At 34.7% G+C, this 24,888-nt stretch overlaps 1 protein-coding gene across 2 annotated transcripts in view; it reads right to left on the reverse strand.

The window, feature by feature from the left end:
* The window catches only part of LOC149545880 (uncharacterized), a 179,910-nt gene that overhangs the window by 82,137 nt on the left and 72,885 nt on the right, over positions 1-24,888 (reverse strand). For both annotated transcript variants that reach the window (XM_089790865.1, XM_089790866.1), the window contains exons 9-10: positions 10,180-11,500; positions 9,719-10,069 (exon numbers count right to left, since the gene is read on the reverse strand). In XM_089790865.1, the coding sequence (XP_089646991.1) occupies positions 9,719-10,069; positions 10,180-11,500 (1,672 nt within the window). The remainder of the gene's footprint in view (positions 1-9,718; positions 10,070-10,179; positions 11,501-24,888) is intronic.

Consider the following 24,888-nt stretch of genomic DNA (forward strand, 5'->3'; position numbering starts at 1 on the left):
ATGAACTAGGCTACTATGCACACATACAATTCACATATACGAAATAAAACACATTACAATTAGGTTTGAATCTTTCCACTGATTCAACCTTGGTTATGTCATGTTTGTAGTAGTTTGAGCCTTAATTCCCCTTTAACCCATGGTCAAATTCCTGCACACTAAACTCAAGCGTCAGTAGTCTAAGAAAATCATATAAGCATATGTAAAATAAATCATTATCTCATTCAACATTAGACTTGCATATATTTCATCATCTCAAACTAACTTTCCCTTTCTTAATCATTTCAAATATAACCTTCAAAATATTAAATATCAAAACTTACATATCACATTCGACATTTGAGTTCCATACTTCATTCCTTATAATTACATTACTTCTTCTAACAATTTCCATGTAAAATGTTCAAAATACTATAAAACTAAACTTTACTTATCAACATAACATGGTCAATTTAATATTCTAAATAACTTCATATTCTATGACAAGATGCTGAATCCATAACTATTGAATCCCTAGGTATGCGGGTTAGGTCTCAATGCATAACAAAATTTATCTTTTAACTCTAATTTCCACTTCAACATTACCTTCTTATATTACAAGCTTTTCTACCATTCAATTTCTATTAAAGCAATGTCAATAGCTTACAACATGAAATAGAATCATTAAATGCATCAATTAGGTCATAATATGCAGAGGTAATTGCGGATCATCAAAATGCAGATATTAAAATGACATAACCCTATAGTCTTAAAAGTGTATCAAACATAGGATTAAAATCACCATAATGCAATTATCTCATTGGTACTATGATGAATTGGGTGAGGCCTCACACATATTGAGAGGGAGATGTTCTAATTCACGTTGTCACTTTGAGGATCATTGCAAATGTAATAGCACTACCATAAGGTTTGTTATGTGCTTTCCAAATGGCAACCATCTCTCTTTTATTAGATGAAATATGGATAGACATGTCCCTTCACGGTACATGCTTATTCACTTGTATTTAATATAATAGTTTGTTATTTAACACACACATATATTTGTATATATATAAATATAATAGTATGTTATTTAACACACACATATATTTGTATATGTATAAATATCACATCTATCTAATCAAATATACATATATAGTGAGTTTTATCTAATTGAAACTACACTAACACTCCCTCTTAATTAGGGAGGACAAACACAGTACCATATATTACCGCAATGTCATATACGAATATCTTTGATTAGAAAATATTCAACATTTTGATATCACATTTGATATCATGAGTATTGGCCTCCTGAATATCAACATACGATATTCACCAAATACTTTGAGTAATGATATCGGGAGTAATGGCCTTCTGAATGTCATCTCATATGATATTAATCGTGTACTCCTTAAGCAATAGCCTCCTAAATGTTGAGTTGCAAGATATTCACCAAGCACTATGTGAGGAATGGTCTCTTGAATATCAATTTGCATAACATTCACCTTGTACTCAAAATGTTCATAAGGTATGTGCACACACATTCTCATAATGCATACCATATGAACATCTACCATGCAAAGTATAATCAAACATGATCTACATAAACATCGTAAGATATCCATCATAATAGAAAAATAAGTTATTGTAAGATTTTCACCTTTCAATAACTTTTGCAAATATAAGTAATAATCATTTGGAAGTCATCACTGCCTCATGATGTAAACAAGGGGTAGGCCCATTAAAATTATATAGTCACACATTTAGACTTTCGAACTCCCTCTAAACATCAATCATCTCAGCTCCTCATTTAATGATACTTCAAATGGAGTGTCAGACTCCCTCTAAATCTAATATCAATCCTTCTTTTCCCACAAGAGCATCCTTGGAAAAGATCAAGACAAAATAGCTCTTATACTACATATAGAAAACAAATAAATTAGAGGCATTTGCTTTATACAACACTTAGAATTGTACTTCAAAAAGAATACTTATCTCATGTAGTCAAATGATAATGCCCTCCAGAAATTTCTTCTATTAAGTCTTTTTTTTTCAGAATGAGTCACTCTTACCAAGGATTCTCTTCTCTTTATTTATAAGGCATGTCATACACCTTACTATGTTGGGTGATTAGATCATTCCATCCCTAACACTTATTATTGAATCATTGAATGTTCAGACACGTAAACGTTTAATACCTTAATATCATTGAATGAATGACTTATATTAACTCCCCCCTTTTACAACATATTGTCACATTGGATTCTCCATGTCATCTCTATATTAGTGAGGCATAACTGAAACCCTCTTGGAAAGTTTAAGTAATGTTGTTTAGAGCAGATCAAGATATGATCCAATGTTCTATTTCTGTATGTATACATCGTATGAAAGCTCAAGAGCTATGGTGTTTCTCCTCTAAGAAATCCTCCTTCAAAATCATGAATAACTAACTGCGACTTATTTAGATATATCTGAAATACATCCCCTAAGATAAGAAACCACACCTTGCGAATCAAGATTAGTTCTTTTTTTTTCAGAATTCAAATTATCTTTTATAATGCCAAACCCAGAATGGCAATGTATTGGTTGTGAATATAAATGCCTAGATGTTAAAATTACCTTTTGTATGCCAACACAAAAGCGACATGTATTAGCTGCACGAATATAAATGCTTAGACACAAGAATTATCTTTTATAATGTCAAGGCCAGAACAATAGATGCAATGGCTATGAATATAAATGCTTAAACATCAGATTATCTTTTATAATGCCAAGGTCAGTTTGCAAGATACATTGGTTGTGATTACAAATGCTTGTACATCCACCCAGTGAATCATCCAAGAAGACCAGCATGGTCGAGATGAAGAGTGTGAAATGGCAATCATTGTTTTATGGATTATTCCTGCATGATAAAAATAAAGAATAATCAGTAACTTAAGCAAGTAACAAGAGATGTCAAAACCTATTTCAGCTCATAATAGTCATTTGTATAGTCTTGTTGTCAAGTTGAGTGGTGAGTGATCAAGTACATGGTGCTCTCACAAATCCTTAGCCAAGGTAGGTTAGTAGCATGCTTGCTGCTATGACCACTAAAGGTTGGGGTTGCAAACAGATGATAGATGTGCGGAAGGTATCCTAAACCTAGCTGGCCATTTAACTGATGCTCTAACATCAAAATGCTTAGTCACTAGACAGTGGTGCCCCAAGCCTAATTCCCAGGGTAGAGAGGGCCTTTCTTAATAGAGAATGTGTGGAGATACTTAACGGTTCGTGATTGGGAGGTTAAGCCCTTGGCAATGCTTCTCCTCTCCTCCAGTAGCCAAGGCTTGCACAACTCAAAGTCAAAGTCTATATGCAAAACATCTGGATTTCGAGTATAATCAATTATTTCTTTACTTGATTATGTATAAATTGAAATGAAATGAATCATGCTTAGATGATACTAAGGTAGTTATAATTGTCTTTCATGTTACCTTTAAAAGAATGTTATTTTTGGTTATTTCCCATTCATTAAATTGGTATGAAATTTTAGCATGATACAAATGGTATCAAAGTGTTGGGTTCGACACTGAACCTCAAGCTTGTCACTGTCCTAGCTAGAGGACTAAAAAATGTAGTGTTAAATGGAAACAAGATGTATATCGGGACTACTCCTCGAAAGAAACCCCAACACCCCGTATTCTTCTACTTGATAAAGAACATGCCAAAGTACAACTACTCGCTCTGTTTCGAATCCAAGGATGACGAGACTTTTGCCCAAGCTCTACTCCGGATTAAGATGTCATGTCCCTCCGGGACCATTTCTTTGAAGACAATATATATATAATATCAGATTAATTATTTTATATTAGTTTCAACTTCATAATCTAAACAAATTAATTAATAATGGAGTTCATAATTATTAGTTGAAAGTTTACACAAATGTAGCTGATAATTTTTAATTTCAATAAGTATTGTGCAGATTGGAAAGGCGTCGATGGTTGGAATTGATAGAGTTTTTAAGATTTGTAGACATATTCAATCCTTTCATCAAACCCCTTTCGCTGTCCTGGTGGAGATTAACAGATGGAGATTATTTTGAGGTGATACAAATAAAGGCAGTTTGTCTTATCTGGAATAGCAGCTTGCTTAGGCTCGGTACTAGTTTGCATAACATACTATTTGAGCAAGGAAGATTTGTCTTATACGGCCAGACAGAAGACAAATATCAGGCACGGAAAGGACGAAGGATGGAAAGGACAAAAATCGGAATATCCTGAATTGAGCAACACTAGTATAGTGAATTAAGATAAACTAAAAAGAAAACAATATTATTGGTTTAAGCGTGTGGATACATCACTCATCCAGAAGAATTCATCTGCAACATATTATGTATAGGGACGTGAACTACAATAGGAAATTCGTCAATTGCTATTATGAGATCCCAATCAAGAAGGAAGCGCCTCAGAGCTATTGGTCCAGGAAGTTCGATGTGGCAATAAATCTAACAATTGTCCCAAATAGAATATAGAAGTCAATCCAAGTCCCCGAGTTGAGATTGTGGCAACCAAATATATTGTTGAGAATTTGTTGGCAATCGGTAAAGTGGTTTGTTCAAGCAACTGAATCATTACAAATTCTAATATTCAATATACAAGTGCATATTTTCTACAAAGGTTATTTGAATATATAAATATCTATGTGGTGAAATGAATTAAATCAATGACATGAAGGTTCAATCCCAACAATGGCAAGTGGCACAAGTGATTCAAAGAGGTGGACCTTTGACTCCACCCTTGTCTGGCATTGAGGGAACTTTTCAAGCTCTATTCTTTGATTTACAAAAGGCTACTTGGGAATTGGCCAAAACGGAGGGGGATTGAGCTAGTGGAGAAGTTGGAAGCTAGGCTCAAAAAGGAGTGGACTACTCATGCAGAGCAGCTGGCAGTAGCGAATAAAGAGAAAATGAATGTACTAAGGCATCTATATGGCATGTGCACTAAACAGCTTGCTGCAGAACGGGGATGTGCAGCTATTTAAGCAAGAACTTGCTCGTCTCATGACCTCAACCACTCCACCGACATCATCACTTTCAGCTTCAGCTCCAAGGACATCTTCTAACCAATCTTTCTAAGCTTGCTAGTTGTGTGGAAATGACCTTTTTTTTTGAGGGGGGGGGGGGGATAACGTAGTGAGTAAATTCGCATTTAAGTAATTAAGCTTTTAGGAGAAGTTGTACCAAGAGTCGTGTCAGTTGGTATTAGTAACCAACCTATGCACTATATGTAGTATGCACATGGAATAGTATGATATTGTAATTCTATACAATCTTTGGTACTAGTAACTTAACTTGGTACAATCAATAAAAGACATATTTTACCATTTGATGCAATATTCCAATTACTTAGATATATGTGATAGTAATACAATAAAACATATATTGCATGTGTTGTTGGTACTATTCTACCATATTGGCATAAACACCCATTGCTTAATTTATGATTTATTTTATTTTTCAAAGTAATATAGTGAGGCATAACTAAAGTCGGCTTGGACAGTTTAAGTAATGTTGTTTAAAACTGATCAAGATATGATCTAGTGTTCTCTTTCTTTATGTAGACATCGTAAGAATGCTCCTGAGCCATGGCATTTCTCCTGTAAGAAATTCTCCTTCAGAATCATGAATAACTAAGTGTGACTTATACAGGTATATCCGAAATATATCCCTTGAGATAAGAAACCGCACCTTGCCAATCAAGATTACCTTTTTTTTTCAGAATTCAAATTATCTTTTATAATGCCAAAGCCAAAATGGAAATGTATTGGTTGTGAATATAAATGCTTAGACATTCAATTTATCTTTATAATGCCAAAGCCAGAATGGCAAGTTTATTGGTTGTGCATATAAATGCTTAGACATTCAAATTATCTTTATAATGCCAAAGCCAAAATGGTAGATTTATTGGCTATGAATATATATGCTTAAACATTCAGATTATCTTTTATAATGCCAAGGCCAGTTTGGCAAATGCATTGGTTGTCATTACAAATGCTCATTTATCCACCCATTGAATCATCCAAGAAAACCAGCATGATCGAAATGAAGGGTGTGAAATGGCAATCATTCTATTATGGATTATTTCTGCACGATAAAAGAAAAGAACCATCAGTAATTTAAGCAAGTAAGAACAGATGTTAAAACCCTTGTCAACTTATGATAGTCCTTAGTATAGTCTCGTTGTCAAGTCGAGCAGTGGGTGGTCGGGTACATATTGCCCTCACAAATCCTTGGCCAAGGTAGGTTAGTGGCATGCTTGCTGTTGTGGTCACTAGAGGTCAAGGTTGCTAACAGTTTGCAAATAGGTGTATAGAAGGTATCCTAAACCTAGCCAGTTGTTTAGCCAACACTCTTAAAACTAGGATGCTCAATGGCTAGAGAGTGGTGCCCCAAGCCTAATTACCAAGTTAGGAAGGGCCTCTCTCAACAAAGAATGTGTGGGGATGCTTAAGGGTCTATGGTTGGGAGGTTAAGCCCTTGGCAATGCTTCTCCTCTCCTCTGATAGCCAAGGCTTGCACTACTCAAGGTCAAAGTCTATATGCAGAACATCTGCATTTCGAGTACTTTACTTCATATTTATGTTATGCTTTTTTAGTTATGTATTGAAGTTAGATAATATGGTTAAGAATTGTTCTCTTTCATTTAACTAAGAAGCAGTTAAATCAATTATTTCTTTGCTTGAATATGTGTAAATTGAAATGAAATGATAATCATGCTTAAGTGATACCAAGGTAGTTATAATGCTCTTTCATGTTACCTTGAAAAGAATGTTATTTTTGGTTATTTCCAATTGATTAAATTAGTATGAAATTTTAGCATGTTACAAAAAAATCGAAGGCAACACTTGGGGTTCTCTTTCCCCATTTGTTTTCCCCCGGCGCTTGCATCTAAATGGGATGTAAAATGCAAAATGAATTATATAATGAAATAAATTATATGGCTTAGGCCTTTTACTGATAAAAAAATAAATACATAGAATAATATAATAAATAAATAAATAGTAATCTAACTACATGAGAATATTTATATGTATAATGTAAAACTATCGAAAATTGGATTAATTCTATTGTCAAAAGCTATATTGTGTCAGTATAACAATAAGGAGGAATGTCAATCACTCATAACGGCTGATATAAAAGTGACGAATACATTGAGAGGTTGTGAATGGACTTGACACAGTAAGACAACAAAGTCTTCTAAGCCTCACAGAGAAATCGAACTTGAGTAATCTAGGACTATTGAACAATGCTTTGAGTATAGACGATGGAAGTACACGAGGAATATAATATTAGCATGATTGAGGATCATGTGGGTCAATAAAACAAAAGAAGTGATCAAAGAGGTTAATAATATATGTAATGATTAATCATAACTATGTGCTGATAACACACAGGATGAATGGCAGCTACCATCTCAGACTTTCCTAAATCAACATGAATCAGAACCAATGCAAACATAGACTTACTTCAGTGCCAAAACTAGCAACAAATTGTACGATAGGAGCCTTGTATCCAATAAACTCATGAAATCTGAATGGTAGCATCGTAGTGATCGATTTGGTTAAGTATGCAACATTTGATATAAAGTGGATGTTAAATGGAGAAATCCTGTAACTGTCACGGGTTAAAGTCAATTAAATATGTAGAATTGTTACCAATTAATCACATGAAGAGACATGGTTTTTCAGAAATGTCAGATACTCCAGCAAGCGGTTGTGACCATTTATTCCTCCCCATAAATATATAGTCCATCATTAAGATAAACATCAGCATATACCATTGGGTCAACAGTGATCCTACATAAGCACAGTCAACATTTCAATGTTCATAGAAGTGGCATAAGTATACAATTAGAAACAGTGACAGGAACACCACATTTCATGTTTAAAACCAATCAACGATTACGAATGACACCAAAAATATCTAACAGACACAAGCTATATGTTAGTAGACACTTATCAATTAATATTATAGTAATAATGTCAATACCACAATATCAGTCAAAAACCAAAAATAGCTATTTGAAATAAGATCAAAAAAGTGTGAAGGTCATAATATTATAAAGAAGTCTACAATATAAATCTACAAAGGTTATTAATAAGTAGCATTGCAAAGATTATTACCAACATAAGCCTACACGTAAGGTCAAATATTATAATTTTTGTAAACAGAAAGAATTAGGATAATTTTCCCTATTTTCCGAGGTAGCAAACTAAGATACATTACAAAGATCTAAAATATTAATTACAAAAATTCCCAAGAATAAGGAGCAACAGTTGGAAAATTTTAGGAGGAAGAAGAGTCCTCCTTGAACCTTCCATAACATCCAATACTCTATGGCTCATAATATAAACAACAAAAAATAGAAAAATCAAATACAAATTATTCCATTAACAACTATTCAGATGCCTTAATTACAATTATTTCCAAAGTGTCAAATCATGAAGCAATAACCTAAGATATCCACTCATACAAGTCTTCTATCTATTTAACAGAATTTGTCTGCCCCAAAGTATGGATATTCAATAACATTAACTCAGTATTGTAACTATTTTCCTGAACTACTTCCCTAGTTGCTTGATATCCAATCATTGTGATATATCTGTTTCATAAGAAATGAGCATCTCAAGCTCTAGGTTCATGTAATCATCTTTAAAAACTAGTATAGATATCTTAAATAAATCTATCTAAAGAAATGCCGATAGATATCCACAACAAAATAATTATAATTTAATTTACTACATCTAAAATTATTTATATTTCCTTTTTACGAACTTAACTTTTAATTTTAATTTCTTAAAAAAATGGATGATTTATAATTTAAACAAATATTTTATGTGATATTTATTAAATTATTTTTAAAAGTATATTCCATTTATAATAAGATTTAAACTTTTGACATGTAGATAGTTGTCAAATTTAACCTAGAAGAATAAAAGTTAACATTAACACGCTCACACCAACCCACTCCACCCATTCTGCCATTGTAGAATGCCTATCGGCATTAATTACAAAAAGAACCATAGAATGCTTTCATAGATAAGCTCTTCATTTCTATCAACCCTCTTGATGAGTTTATTAACTTTAATGCATTAACGCTAGTCTAGTTTTTCTGTCACATTAACCATTTTTGGTAAGTTAGAAACTTGTATCAATTGAAAATTTCTTTAAATAGATTCTTTTGACATTGCAAAAGTGCAGTTTTACATATTTTGAAAGCAGAACTATGAAAAATCCACTGATGGTAATTGTTTTGTATAGCCATCAATTAAATATGTACTTTTAACCATTGCAAATGAAGGAGTGAGGTTCTATATGATTCGGAATACAAGACCCCAAAGATGATGCCCAACCTATAAAACTGTTAGATAGATTTGATATCCTCAGCCTTATTCCATTATTTATTTGTTTTTAAAGGCCGTCGCTTCTGATTCAATAGTTGCAAATGACAAGATGATAGCATCAAATACACAAGATGACAATAGTGTTTTCATATCAATATTACAACTTAAAAGTAGTAACTACTGCAACAAATCCCTCAATTTTTTTGATCAAAAAAACCAAAATGCCTAATCTGAAGTCAACTAATCAAAAACTTACACAACAAAAATAAAGTTTGAAAGAGTAGAGATCTATAAAAGAAGAATATTATTGTAGACAATAATGATAGAAAAATGTTCTCTTATACAATCCACATACCTGAATGCCACGCTGCTTCCAATCATCAGAACTACTAACAACATGCATTGATTCAACCATTGAGTTGTCCAGACATGTGAATCTTATAATGCCCATTTGTTTCCAATAATCGAGCATTGGTTTAGCACATTGAGGATTCTCATCATAAATCCACAACCTTTGTTTTGAACGGGTAATAGCAACATATAAATGTTTCACTTCACTGCACAAAAGATTATGCTTGATATTGTCAAATTTAGGATATTGATTTTGCTCGCAGCTGTTGAAACCTTTCTGATTCATGAAGTCATATATTACCCGCCACTTTGTGCCCAATGGAGACCCACTGAAAAAATTATATAGCAACACATCCTACAAAAAGTCAAACCAGACATTAAAATTAACTTGTCTATCTTTGGTACAATGACATGATGTTAAGCCATAATGATTTTTCTCGTAAATGTAAAGAAAAGAAATCCTACCCGAAATTCAAGTCCCTTGCATTCAAGTATCGTCAACACAAGAGACTGCTTCCCCACTTGCTCAAGGACCTGCAATTTTTGATTATCATCTCGTACTAATATTGCTTGTTCGGCACCAAACTCATATTTTCCACTACCTATGTTTCCTCCATTGCCAAAAATAGTGGTAATAAGGTTTTCCTCTTCCCTAGTATCCAGAAATGTTGGAGCTTCTCCATATATCAGACTGGTCTCTGGGTTCAATTTATCAACAGCAAAAGGAAAGAAATGGTATAGCACCTCTATGACACTTTGAGCTAGTTTGGTTATGCCAGTATGAGTTCGGAAATTTTGGCTTAGCTGAAATATGTCAGGAACAAATTTTATTTTGGACTGATCAATGTGTTCTTCAAGGAAATCCTTATAGAACAAATTTCTAACATCTTCAAAACGAAAGTAAACACCCCTTGCAATTGTTTGGGCAGTGTCACCAGCAAAGGTAAAGCCCTCTCTCACATTAGAGCACACATATTTGAACAAAGAAATCTGGGCCATGGGAAGATCCTGAACTTCATCAACATAAATAAAGTTCAAATTCTTTCCTAAATATCCAGTAGATTTGATCTGCCGATGCAAGTGATTTACCACATCAGCTACATCAAAGTTGCCATTCCTTTGTTTTTCCTTTTCATAATGCAAGAAAATATCATAAATTGCTTTTCTTTGTTTCACACATAATGTAGAAACACGGTTATCTGCTGTTGCAATGTAGTCATCCCGACTCATCTTAAATTCTGGACAGCTAAGAGATTTTAAGCTACCTTTGATATGTGAAACAATTTCAGTGAAAACCACTGAAGAGTCAAGCCCTCTTGTTAACTCAACATTGAAATGTGGCCAATAAACCGAGTGGAAGCATTCATAGTTGACTTCATTTTCTCTCATGATTTTTTTATATGCAAGAGATCTTTTATATGTGGATCGTTTTGCACCAATAACAAATTCCTGATCATCAAATATTTCAGTAGCTTCATCACCATCATAGAAGTCCTTAAACTTGCTGCCATATTTTTTTGGTCCCAATTCCTTGCCAGTCTTGCCATTTAGACAATCATCTTTCATTTCCGACTGGCATCCTTGACCTTCAGGATATTTATTTTGGAAGAAATGGTTCCTTACACTCCCATCTAACATTGTCAAGAATTTCTGAAATGTGATAACCATTGGAAAATGCTTGTCATCTATATCAATAAAACTATCTGGAATGCTCTGAAAATCCTGCAGACTATCACTGCTGTCACAAATTTCCAGGCAGAGAATACAATCCTTTCCATGCATGAAACTGACAAACAGAAAAATACTTTACATTGCGCACATATTTAATTTCAATGTTTAGCATATGCTCAATATATAGTATCACATCTATTTAGAAGCTTGTTCTAAAAAGTACACAATAAAAGTTCTCACGACTTCTCTTCAGAGATTCAATTTTCCAAATTGTCTACTGACTGACAGGTTAAAGAAATTAAATAGCATAACATGATCCATCATAAAATTTCAATGAGATTCAAAGAATAAACTGTCACTTTAGAGAAACAAAAACCTGAATCATTTATTTATGATTAAAGGCATACATACAGGCTACCAAATTCCTCCTCTTTCTTTCTGATTGAAATTTTACAGACTAATCTAGCAGAACGTATTTACAGTTATTCTTCTTTGTTATGTACAAACACTTTCACTGTGAGAAAGCAAAACATCCATCCGATTATTTTTCAGCCATCACCCTAGCTGCAGTAACTGTTTTTTTTCTTGTTACTCTATCTACGGTTAATTGCCTATGTTTCAGATGACATGATATATTGTCCAAGTTGATTACTTCAATGCATACATATTTATAACTGGCTAATTAGTCCCTATCATGTTATTCTGAAATAACTGTGCCTTTTCCTCATCTTTCAGAGTTCTCTCATTTCTATCCATGGGTCATATGCAGCCAGGAAATTGATTCTCATACCATTATGATGCCTATTTTTTAATTTTATGTTTAAAATTAGAAGAATACCAGGAAGTAAATAACAATGCACTGGCACAAGATCTTTCTCCCAAATAAAACTAAAGCTTCTCCAGCTGGCTCGCAAATAATTTTTCCCATAGAAAGTTTCTGTCCCTGAATGAATAGATGGGCTCTGCCTGCTATAGCTACCCTCACTAGTTATAGAAATAATATTAAACAATCTTAGCTGAAATCCTTCAATGTTGGCAGGCATCTATTCGTTCACCAGCATACTCCAAACCTTAGGCACCTAGCCTTAGTGTCAAGTAATAAAACATTTTATTCAATACGACACTAATATCACTCAATAGTTAATAATAATGAATTGCCACATAGCATGGTTCTAGTCTAATAAACTTAACCTCTCAACCATAAATCAATCAAGCATGAGACTACACACCAAAATGACCCGAGATAAGGCATTATCAATAGCTGACTCACACTTAGTTGAATCACACTTAGATCCTTGGAAAACACTGCTATTTATAGTAAGTTATCATTTTGGCACTAGTCTTTCTAGGTTACTTTGGGTTTGTTCTCCTTAGTCCTTGAAGAACACTGTTATTTACAACTAGTCCTTGTTTTGGCTCTAATCACCATTCTTTAGCATCAGTTATATCCCAGCGTGATTGGTTTCCTTCTCTGATGTCTTGCCAAGTTTTCCACAAGGAAAATGAAAGCATTTAAAATTTTCATTAAGTAACAAAGTTGCATTTAATTATTCACTTTAGTATTTAAATATTTAAGTGTTATGTTTTTTCCCCAAAGCTGTGTTATGAGGAACTTAAGTTGTTCTCAAAAATGCTAAGGGGTCCTTTTGAGGGTAACTAAACAATTTGAAATTGAAAACAACTTATTTCCCCCCAAATTCTATAAATTGGAGTCATAACTCTTATGTCTCTCATTACTGTTCCACATATAAGGATACATTGTCAAAATGAGCTGAAAAGTACTTCTAGAAGTTGTTGAGGTTTGTAATGACCCTATTCTTGCACCTTCCTAAGCATCAGGCATCTTCAAAGGTTAGCCCATTATCAATGGTCCCCATTGTCAGCACTTGTAAGATAGCTAATCAACACATCTAGATGGGTGACTGACAGATGGTGGATGACTTCTATATGGTGGACATTGGTTATTATGATGTTATTCTTGTTACAAACGTAAATGGCAGAATACTTCATCGATTAAACAGAGATCAAAATGATCTATATATACAAAAGGAGATTCGAATAGAATAGAAACATCCTATTCTAGACTACACCTAAATATTTTAAACATTCTAATATTTACAATAAGCTACAATAGTGAGCATTAAAGATTATTCTAATACCCCCCCTTAATGCTCAATCTATTTACTACACCAATAGATCCCTTGAATTTAACAAATTTCTCAGGATCAAGGGGTTTTGTGAAAATATCTGCCAGTTGTTCTGAGGTAGGAACATAGAGTAATTGAATAGATCCATCTTCTACTAGCTGTAGGATATAATGGCAATGAAGCTCTATGTGCTTGGTTCGTTCATGAGTACTGCCTGATTGTTTGAAAACAAAGAAGTCGGACCTTCTTGAGGAATATGCATATCTACAAGCATCTGACAGAGCCAAACTGCTTCACAAGTTGCCTTGTCTGTAGAGGAAAGTGCATGTGCATGTTGCTTCTTATTGGTCCAGGTAACTGCTGCAGATCCAATACTGAACACATAGCCAGAAGTAGATTTCCTGTCATCAACTAAGCCGACCCAATCGGAATCAGTGAATCCACTGAGCTAAGGAGTAGTACTCCTTGTGTAAAGAATACCATAATTTGAAGTACCAAGTACATAGCATAACACACGTTTTGTTGCAATCCAATGATCAATCTTGGGGTTTTTCATGAACCGTGAGATGTAGCTGACTGCAAAACTGAGATCAATTCTAGTAGTAGTAAGGTAGATGAGACTACCTACTAGCTACCTGAAGAGTGTTTCATCTACAAGAGGAGAATCAGATTGTGTGGACAATTTCATACCAGTCTCCATAGCAGTGGAGGCAGGTTTGCAATCCTGCATTCGAAAACCGTCAAGCAAATTTCTGGCATAATTGGACTGAGACAAAAAAATACTGTTGTCAGTCTGCCAAACCTCAATACCTAAACAATAATGAAGCAATCCGAGATCGGTCATATCAAAAGTTCTACATATATCTTGTTTGATATCTGAAATGAAATGTTCTAAACTCCCAGTAATGATCAAATCATCCACATAGGCAACAAGAAAAAGAATATCATTACCAGAGTGTTTAATATACAGATTACTATCTAATGGGCTGCACTGAAATCCCTGATTAACCAAGTACTGGTCAATCTTCATGTACCAAGCCCAAGGGGCCTGTTTAAGACCATAGATGGCCTTCTGGAGTCTACATGCTTTTGGTTATGAACCGGCAACCTTGAAACCTGGAGGCTACGTCATGTAGACTTGTTCCTGTAACTCACCATTGAGAAACGCACCCTTTACATCCATCTGATGAACTTTCCAACCATACTGAGCTGCAATAGCAAGAAGAATGCGAATAGTGCTCATCTTGGCTGTCAGGGCAAAGGTCTCCTCATAGTCAATGCCTTCGCATTGGCTGAATCCTTGAGCAACAAGTTTGGCTTTGTACTTATCCAAGGTACCATCTGCATGGTACTTGACCTTATAGACCCATTTATAGCTAATGGGTTTCTTCCCTAGAGGAAGATCTAACAGAACCCAAGTGTGATTGTTTCGAAGACTCTGAAGCTCAGCATCCATTGCCTGTTCCCATTCTGGAATTCTTTTGGCCTCTACATATGTCTGGGGCTCAAAGATACTGTGGATGTTGGCCATAAGCGCAACATTAACAGTGTTGTGCTAAATGCTCTTATTTCTAGAGGTTCTACCCTCAATGAGTTCATCAGGACGAAGATCACTAATCGTTTGAGCCCACCATTTTGGCAGTAGAGGTGCCAATATCAGATGCTGTCAAAATAGTTGGATGAGGAACAGGAGCAAGAGCTGTATTATCTGGAGGTGGTTGAGGTGGTGTATCAGTAGTATCAAATGACTCATATAAAATAGAAGGACCCAAGTCAAAGATGGCTAAAGACTGAATCTCGGAATGCGGTGGGGAGGTAGAGAGCTGAAATGGTCCGAGTTCCTCATCAAACACAACATCACGGCTGAAGATTAAACAATCAGTGTTTACATCAATCAGTCTATAGACCATATCTGTGGGACTGTATCCTGTAAACATGAGATTCTGGCTTTTGGAATCCAACTTAGTGCGTTTGGCATCAAGAATCCACACATATGCTAGAGAGCCAAAAACTTTCAAATGGTTGATCCTAGGTTTACGACCAGACCAGGCTTCCTCAGGAGTCTTATGTTAACTGCAAGGGTGGGTGACCGATTAAGAAGATAGACAGCTATGGATACTGCTTCTACCCAATATTTTCTGGGAACATTTCTATGTTCTAGCATAGCCCTAGCCATTTTTGTGATGGTACGATTTTGACGCTCTACAACACCGTTTTGCTGAGGGGTGTGAGGTGTGGTGAACTAACGTCTAATGCCATAAGTAGTACAAAAGACAGAGAAAGCAGAAGAACAAAATTCCCCCCCATTATCGGTCCTAAGAGTACGGATGGGGGAACCAAACTCTTTTTCTACGAGGGCTTTAAATTGCTGAAATACAAGAAAAGCATCTGATTTTTGCTTAAGAAAATATACCCACATTTTGCGACTGAAATCATCCACAAAAAGTAAGAAGTACCTGTTCCCAGTAACAAAAGGAGTATTCATAGGACCACATACATCAGCATGGACCAACTGGAATACTTTAGATGCCTGCCATGATTCAACATCCTTAAATGGTGTCCTATGTTGCTTCCCTACTTGGCAAGCTCCGCAAACGTGATGGTTCTAGGTCTAGATATCAGGTAGGCCATGGACTAAATTATCTCGAGCAAGTTGTGCTAGATATTGAATGTTCAAGTGACTGTATCGTTGATGCCAGAGGCTGTTGAGAGCGGATGATTTGGCGATGAAGGCAAACTCAAGGGAATCGCCTGAATCTACAAGCCTATAAATACCATGATCCTCAAGACCGACAGCAAGTGTAGTGCGAGAAGCATGATCAATAATTGAACATTTATTTCCACTGAAAACGACATCCAACTGAGGGGAGTGCTTTATAATCTGACTAACAGACAAAAGATTATGTTTCATGCCAGGAACATAACATACATTGAGGAACATGAGTCTTTTTCCTCCGAATTGAATCTGAACATTGCCCTTGCCGAGAATATTGTATTCTTCGCCGCCTCCAAAGATTACTGAGCCAGAATAGGGAGTGAATTCAACAAACCAATCATGTCTTTAAGTGAAATGTCGGGAGGCACCAGAATCTATGTACCAAGTAGAAGATTTCACATGATCTGCAAGTATGTTGGCCATAAAGGCATGGTAGATAGATTCTTTCTACTCTAAGTGTTAGGCAGCATTGGCTTGTTTGTTAATTGACTCTGACTTCTAATGCTGCTGATACAGATGGTCATACTATGCGAATATCTCAAATGGCACAAACTTCGAGGTGAGAAAATGAAAGACCTAGAAAAACGGAGTACACAAACGAGAGCTCGAAAAACCCAGAAATAATACACTGTCTGAATCCAGATCTGTTGGCTCAAAAATTGAGGCACAAAAATTGAGGCACCCACAAAAATCTGATGAAGACCCATTTAAGATCTTGAAAAACCCACAAAGAATTTGAAAGCAAAAAAAAATTGAGGTAAAAAAACTAGGGTTTCGAGCAGAATAACAGTTGACGGCTAAGGAGGCCAAAAACAGCAAAAAAAAATGGTGGATTTTGATAAAAATTGTTCGATTTTTGTTCCAAAAATAGTCCCTCCACCAGACACGACTATATAAGAGGGAGTCTGAGCCAAACAAAACACCATTTCACTGGTACAAGCGCGTGAAATAGCTAAAGCGCTAGCTGCAAAAAAAGGCAGTAAAAAAGGCCAAAAAACACACGACTTCAGGCCCTGTAGACTGCGCGAGCTTGCTGGGATGTAAGAAAATACTTGTGTGTTCAATCATGGGTAGCAGTGGCCGAAAGTTGGCACATTCGAACCACAAACTAGGCAGAACAATTTGCTACACAATTCGCCACGCAATTTGCAGAAGACACGCAATTTTTATAGAGGGTTCAAACCCTAGCTCGAGTATTAGTCTAATTCGAATTTCTCTATGCAAAAAAACCCTAGGCAGGTTTTTGAGAAATTGACAGAAAAAAATTTGAAAAAATTTAAACAAATAATTTCAAGAAGAAATTATAAATTTTTGGAAATTTTTTAAAATACTGGCTCTGATAACATGTTACAAACGTAAATGGCAAAATACTTCATTGATTAAGCAGAGATCAAAATGATCTATATATACAAAAGGAGAGTTGAATAGAATAGAAACATTCTATTCTAGACTACACCTAAATATTAGAAACATTCTAATATTTACAATAAGCTACAATAGTGAGCATTAAAGATTATTCTAATAATTCTTGGTATGGCATGGATGAAATCTTTAGTAGAGTTTACTTTTAATTTGGAGAAATCAGAAAAGAGGTTTGAGCATCTGGGAAAGAAAGTTGTACTAAAAGGGTTATCAAATGGTTTAGAGTGGTATCACTTAGAAAAATGGAGTATTTGTTCAAACATGATGAGGTAGAATAGGCAACAGAGTGTCTTGTTATGCCCTCCTTTTTCAAGCAGCAGCTCAAGAGTTACCATCTCGATATGACAGTAGATATCTCTAAACACGCTAAGGTTGTTAACAACATTCCCCACGTAGTTCCTCCTAAGAGAGAAATATAGCAAGCAAAAGAGTTGGAAGAAGGGGCTAAACCAATAATCACCACCTCTTATCATCATCCCAAGAAGAATAAGGATGAAATTGAGAATACAATTAAGGAATTGTTGGAGATGGGTCACATCAGGCCAAGTAAGAGTCCTTTTCTTCAGCAATAGTCCTAGCCAAGAACAAGGATGGAATGATGAGGATGTGTATCAACTCTAGGGCTGTGAATAAGAAAATCAAGAATAGGTACCCCATACCAATTATCGATTAGCTGATTGATGAATTGCATGGTGCAAGGTTGGGGTGCTATCTATTAGATTTGTAGGATCTGCTGCAAATATAATAGCACTGCCATAATATATGGTATGTGCTTTCCAATTGCAGCCTTTAATTATATTTATAACAGAGTGGAAGAATAGACATGTCCCTTCATGGGACATGTTTGGTCATTACCCTAATTAAACTCTTATAATTATATGTAATGTCTCCTACTATATATATATATATATATATATATATATATATATATATATATATAACTTGGTATGATTTATCCGAGTAAAGCTACAAAACATTAACACTCCCTTTTAGCTAAGCAGGATAAAAAAACATGACCATAAATTACCTCAATCTAATATCAAAATATCTTTGATCATAAGATATTTAACATTTTGATATCATATTTAATCTAGATTCTAGAGTATTGGTCTTGCAGAATATCAACACATGTTATTCATCAAATACTCAAATAAGGTTTGATATCACAAGTCTTGGTCTCTCAGAATACCAACATTCGATCTCCACCAAGTACTCAAAAAGTTTAGATATCGCATCTGATATCATGGGTATCGGTCTCCCAGAATATTAATGATATTCACGTTTTGATATCACATCTATTATCAAGAGTATTGGCCTCCCAAAATATCAATGATATTCACCAAGTACTCAAAAAAGTTTTGATATCACATCTGATATCATTAGTATTGGCCTCCCAAAATATCAATTATATTCACCAAGTACTCAAAAAGGTTTTGATGTCACATCTGATATCAAGAGTATTGGCCTCCAAGAATGTTAAGATGCAAGAAATTCACCATATACTCAATTTTTTTGCTCTTATAATACAAGTTATTGTAAGATCGTCACCTTACAGTAACTTTTGCAAATACAAGTGACATCATTTAGAGTTGTCACTTCCTCGTGATGTACACTAGGGGTAGGCCCATTAAAATCATATGATACCAAGGTATATCATGAATCACAATCCTCTTGACTTCTATAATTTATCGATCACTAGAGAATCCATCTCAACATGGTTTACTCCCTCTAAATCAATATGATCAAGATCACCAAAGGTTGACCACATCATATCCTCTATCTTGCCTCCTCTCTTTCAAGGTTGCCCATAATGAAATGTCAAGCTCTGTCTAAATCTCAATCTCCCTCTGCCTGCAATAAGATTCCTCATATAGTACATATAGAATTCCAAATAAGAGGTTAACCACAAAAGTAATATTGATGATATAATGAAGATACTCATCTTATTATTTTATTATTTTCCATATAACTTATCGCCTATGCCATATAATAATTCATTACAATTATTATATTACTATTAGAATTGTTATCCGGCAAAAAGGGTACTTAGATAGTTACTAGTACGGACATCGTTGTGTCGTTTCATTGGCACCATTTTGGACATTATAAATGTCATGAACACTTATGTATTTTGGCATCATTATCATTGTATGAAATATCACTATGGTGTACGGAAAGCATTTGATAAATGACTATTATTTTGCATTGATTATATGTTTCTTTCTTGTTCACCGACGGGCTGAACATTTGGTGCCATTGCTAGTTCGAATTTGGAGTTGCGCCGACAGCAAAGCACTTCAAGGATGCAACCTCCTCCCTAGTCTATATTGTTTCTATGTTTGTATGTTTGTTGTATCCTACTTTTGTTAGTTTTGAGTCGCCAGGAGACGACTTTTCTTATTGAGGTGGATGATGTTGTCCAGCAAAAGGGGTAGTTAGACAATTACCAGTGTGGACACAGTTGTGTCATTTCATTGGCACCATTTTCGGACATTATAAATGTCGTGAACACTTATGTATTTTGGCATCATTATCATTGTATGAAATATCACTATGGTGTACAGAAAGCATTTGATAAATGAATATTATTTTGCATTGATTATATGTTTCTTTCCTATTCACCGACGAGCTTAACAAGAATAACTAAAAATAAAAATAACATTTGAAAATGATTACCCTTGTTATTTAATTTATTTCAAACCTTTGTATTGCACTATATACCACTACATATGGTATTGGGCTTTATTGTATTTTATTCAACATCATAGGGACCGACTAATTAATATAGTGTTTTACCTCTATCGTGGAGGTCTCTTATTAATTCATGGAAAATGTCCTTGATGAGCAAGACAACCAATGTCTGAATATTCACACAGAAATATTTTCTTCCTATATTCGTTGATTTTATGACTTAATCCAACGATCACTACCACTGAACTTTCCTTATTCAACGTCAAACGTCTCCTATCTACTTTCAATATCTAACTACACTCCTCTCTCCTACATCCAAAGGCTAATCACAAGATAATGAACAATATGGATGAAAAGAAACATTGAATTCTCCAACGATCCTCCAACAATGCTCTGCTCAACACATTATCTAAGAGTGAATACATTCCAACAACACACCAACAATATTTCCATCAACCTAGAAGAGCTAGACCCTGCCTTTTCTTCTTTCATTCCCAAAGAATTCAAGACGTAGATAACCACAAGTCCAATTCTACACAGAGACATGGTGGTTACGAAAACTGATAACGTTGCATGAAGTCGTGTTAGATACAGAACAATGACTACACAATCTTCACCATCTCAACGAGCACGTGAAGTCTTTTCAAATGCACAACTGTGTCTCTTTGATGTCAAAAAGTTACAATACAAGAGACCTTGTAATTGTTACGAAGTAATGATCTTTAATTTAAAGCACTAAGAGGATTGATTCCATCGATTGTCTAGAACTTCAGCAGTATGATTAATCTCAAACGCATCTACTCATCTAGAACATGGAGAATGGAACAAAGGCATATAGAAGGTGCTGAAAGAGTGTTTGATTTGGTGAAGAACTGAAACCCTCACGATTTACAACGGCCCTCTACTCATCCATCATTCCACTGCAAACCATTGTTATCACAGATAACAAGGAGAGTTTCTCGGTGGTTCTGCATAGTTTGACTTTAATTGAACTTTTGGAGTCAACTTAGATACCAAATATTTGTTGCATGATTATTTATCTTGCTTGGCCCCATCAAACACCATAATTGTTGAAGCTAGAGTAAGACATACAGTCTGTTGAAAAACTTAAATTCTGATAAGAATAAGATGCAATTTCCATCACTCAAGATATTGCATAGGATGATTTACAGCCACAGTTATTGTGAGCTCGCTAGTATAGCCAAATCATGTCACAATCATATTCCATTAAAGTCTGTAATCTGTTCATTCATGCACAAGCTTGGATCATCCTTCAACATCTCTTATTACCATATTGGAAGCCAAAGGCATTGGTCATGTAGTGTCCCAGTTTTTGGCAGGTCTACACAGTTGATGGAGTTAGCTCATCATAGCAACCCTCGTGAGTGGATGAGGTGTTTTGGGGGTCCCAGTTGTGGGTTTAATATTTTTAGTAAGTCTATTTTTGGTAGTTTCTATTCTTGGCAGTGCAATGGGTGGCTTGGCAGTTGCTCGTCACTTGCAGTAAATAAGTTTAATAATTGCATGAGCACTTATTTATTAATTATTAAGTTGCATTGTTATAATCATATTTATATTATTATAATAATGACTTTAAGAGGTATTTCTAAAAAGTGTGTTGAAAAGTTTCAAGTGTTGAGTTCTTTTCAGAAACTGCCACAATTTCTAAAGTGGAGTTTTTAGGAAACTTTGACAAACGATAGATTATAAATGAGAGCTCATTTCATTGGGAAAGGCATGTTTGAATATTTATTTTCTTTTTTTGTTGTGGCTTTTTTTTGAGTTCTAATTTTTGCACCCTTGCTGAAGTATAAGGGTCTGAATTCTGAATTGTTCCATTGGATCTATAGCTGAAGTATTGTAAATTCAAATCTGAGATTTTGTTCTGAGTTGGCATTGACAATTGTGTTGATTCGCCATTTCTCCTATTGTTTTATTGTAGCCAAAGAGAGTTTTGTGTTGAAGAATTTCACTTGCATTGAGAAAAATTATTAAATTTGTACATTTTTTGTTCAAAGGGATTGGCTGATTATTGAAGTCTACAAACAGTGTTTGGTTAGATGAGTTTTAGAGTTGCAAAATTGGGAGGCTGTGATTCATTTGGCTGTGCTAAGATTAGAATTTGAAGAGATTGACATCCATCCTGGCATTACTTCCAAGCTGCGTTCGATGAGGAAGCTGGTTAGTTATTGTATATTTGATTTCCAAATTTATTGTGTCTACCTACAACACTATTGTGTCATGCCCAATAAATGAAATTGTGCTAAGGCATTTAATAAACTGGGGAGTTGCTCATTAATTGTTTGCCAATATTCTGATATCAATTTCCAATCAATTTCTGAATGTATCAGATTATTGAGAGAGTGAAGAATCAATTCTCATATTGGTATTATTTAGTTATGTGCATCGATCCATCTACACTTCATTTGCTTGAGTTTCAAGTTCACTTGTCAAGTGTTTGACAAATTGTCAAACATCTAAATAATTGATGAATTTTGAAGTTATAACCAGCTAGGGTTATTATAGGTCAATTGAACACATGCTATCATTATAATATTCTTTTAGATATTCCCAGTAAATGACCTAACTGATACCATGTTAGATTTGTAGGATATACTACAAATATAATAACATTGTGATAATATGTGGTATGTGTTTTCCAATTGGAGTCTTTCCTTATATTTATAAGAGAGTGAGAGAATAGACATGTCCCTTCAAGGGACATATATGTTCATTACCCTTATTAAACTCTTATAATTATATGTAATGTCTCCTAATATATATATATATATATATCAACACCATCAAATAGAGATAAGGGTAGATGATATGGAGAGGACAACCTCCAAGGGTCATTACAACTACTTTGAGTGCTTGGTTATGTCATCTCGGTAAACCAATGCTTGTTGAGGATAATAGTTTCGGTCAAATATAGAATGATGATTGATTTTATATTCTATTTGTATACATTAGTATACGTTGTGTATATATATACACACACACACACACATACACATACGTATTTAAATTGTTTATATCAATATTTATGTATTAATTCTGTAACTTTAAATCATACTCGTCGGATTACAGATCCTACTGGTCTATTCTTGCATAAGATCCCTTCTAAGGTCTATATACTTGTCTTCTCTTCTTGATAGGTATTGGCATCTCTCTTGGACAACTTGGCTTTTAATTAACTAATCTATTTGGTTAGTTTAGGCATTAAACTAATATTGTCCTTATCCCAAGCCGACTTTGGAAGGGACATGTCCTCTATAAGGACATGCCCCTTGATTTCTATATTTAATAGGGTGCGGTTGAAGTTTAAATACACACAAGAATAACAAGTCTGCTCCTTGATCAATATTGGCCTAAGACGACTTGCAGAAAATAAAAGCATTTCCAAAATTATATTTCTCCGTTCACTCAAGACTGTATATTGAAGATCATTTGCAGCAAGCATAAAGAAGGTAGAATGTAAGTCTGATTCATGGCAAAATTTTGTAGAAACTTTACATGGTATTAGAGCTATGGTAGTTGAACCTATGCTCTACAAATTCAACGATCAAACTTTACATATATAGCATCAGTGTTCTATCTTCAATGGCATACACAACAGATCCAAGGAAAGGTTTGATGGGAAAGAACACTTCGATGCTTGGAAATTCAAAATCATGATGATTCTTGAAGAAAATGATGTAAAACAGTTTGTTGACTCAGCATCCAAACAACCTCTTGTTGAACCTGATAAAACTATCTAGAGTAAAGGAAACATGAAAGTCATACAGATCATATTAGATGGAGTGAAAAATGAAATAGAACCCATGCTAATGAAACATCAAACAACATTTGATATAATGAATGCATTATTAAATGCATATGAGGTTAACAATGCAACTAGAGTCCTCACACTAAAAAGGCAACTAAATCATATACAAATAAAGAAGGAAGAATCAATGAATTCTTACTTCTTAAGGGTTGTCAGTCTAAGAGATGAACTTGCAAGTATAGGAACCATAATTAATAACACAGAACTAACAATGATGGCTATAGATGGATTACTAGATTGGTGGGAAACATTAACACAAGGAGTAAGTGTCACAGACAACCTTCCTGAGTTTAATAGACTTAAGGGAGACTGTCTTCAAAAAGAATCAAGAAAACTTAAGAAAGGGGGAAAGTTGAAAACTGAAGATGAAGAACTTTATGTTCTTAGCACAAATTCCTATAAAGGCAAGAAGAAGCACTTCAAAAAGAAAAAGGGTAATCAAAAGAATGAGAAAACTAAGAAAGATCTATCCAAAATAAAATGCTTCAAATTGCGAAAAGTTTGGACATACAGATCTAATTGCCCAGAGAATTCTAAGCAGCAAGTAAACTGTACAAACATTACTAGGAAAGAAGATAACTATGATCCTGAGAATCATGTATTGTATTTGGTACTATCAAATAAAGTCTCAAGTAAGGCATGGGTGATTGATAGTGGATCATCCAGACATATTACCGGATACAAAGAAACACTAGACT

The sequence above is a fragment of the Cupressus sempervirens genome, chromosome 7 (assembly GCF_028749045.1).
Source record: "Cupressus sempervirens isolate cs-2001-9-10 chromosome 7, ASM2874904v1, whole genome shotgun sequence".
NCBI lineage: Eukaryota > Viridiplantae > Streptophyta > Pinopsida > Cupressales > Cupressaceae > Cupressus > Cupressus sempervirens.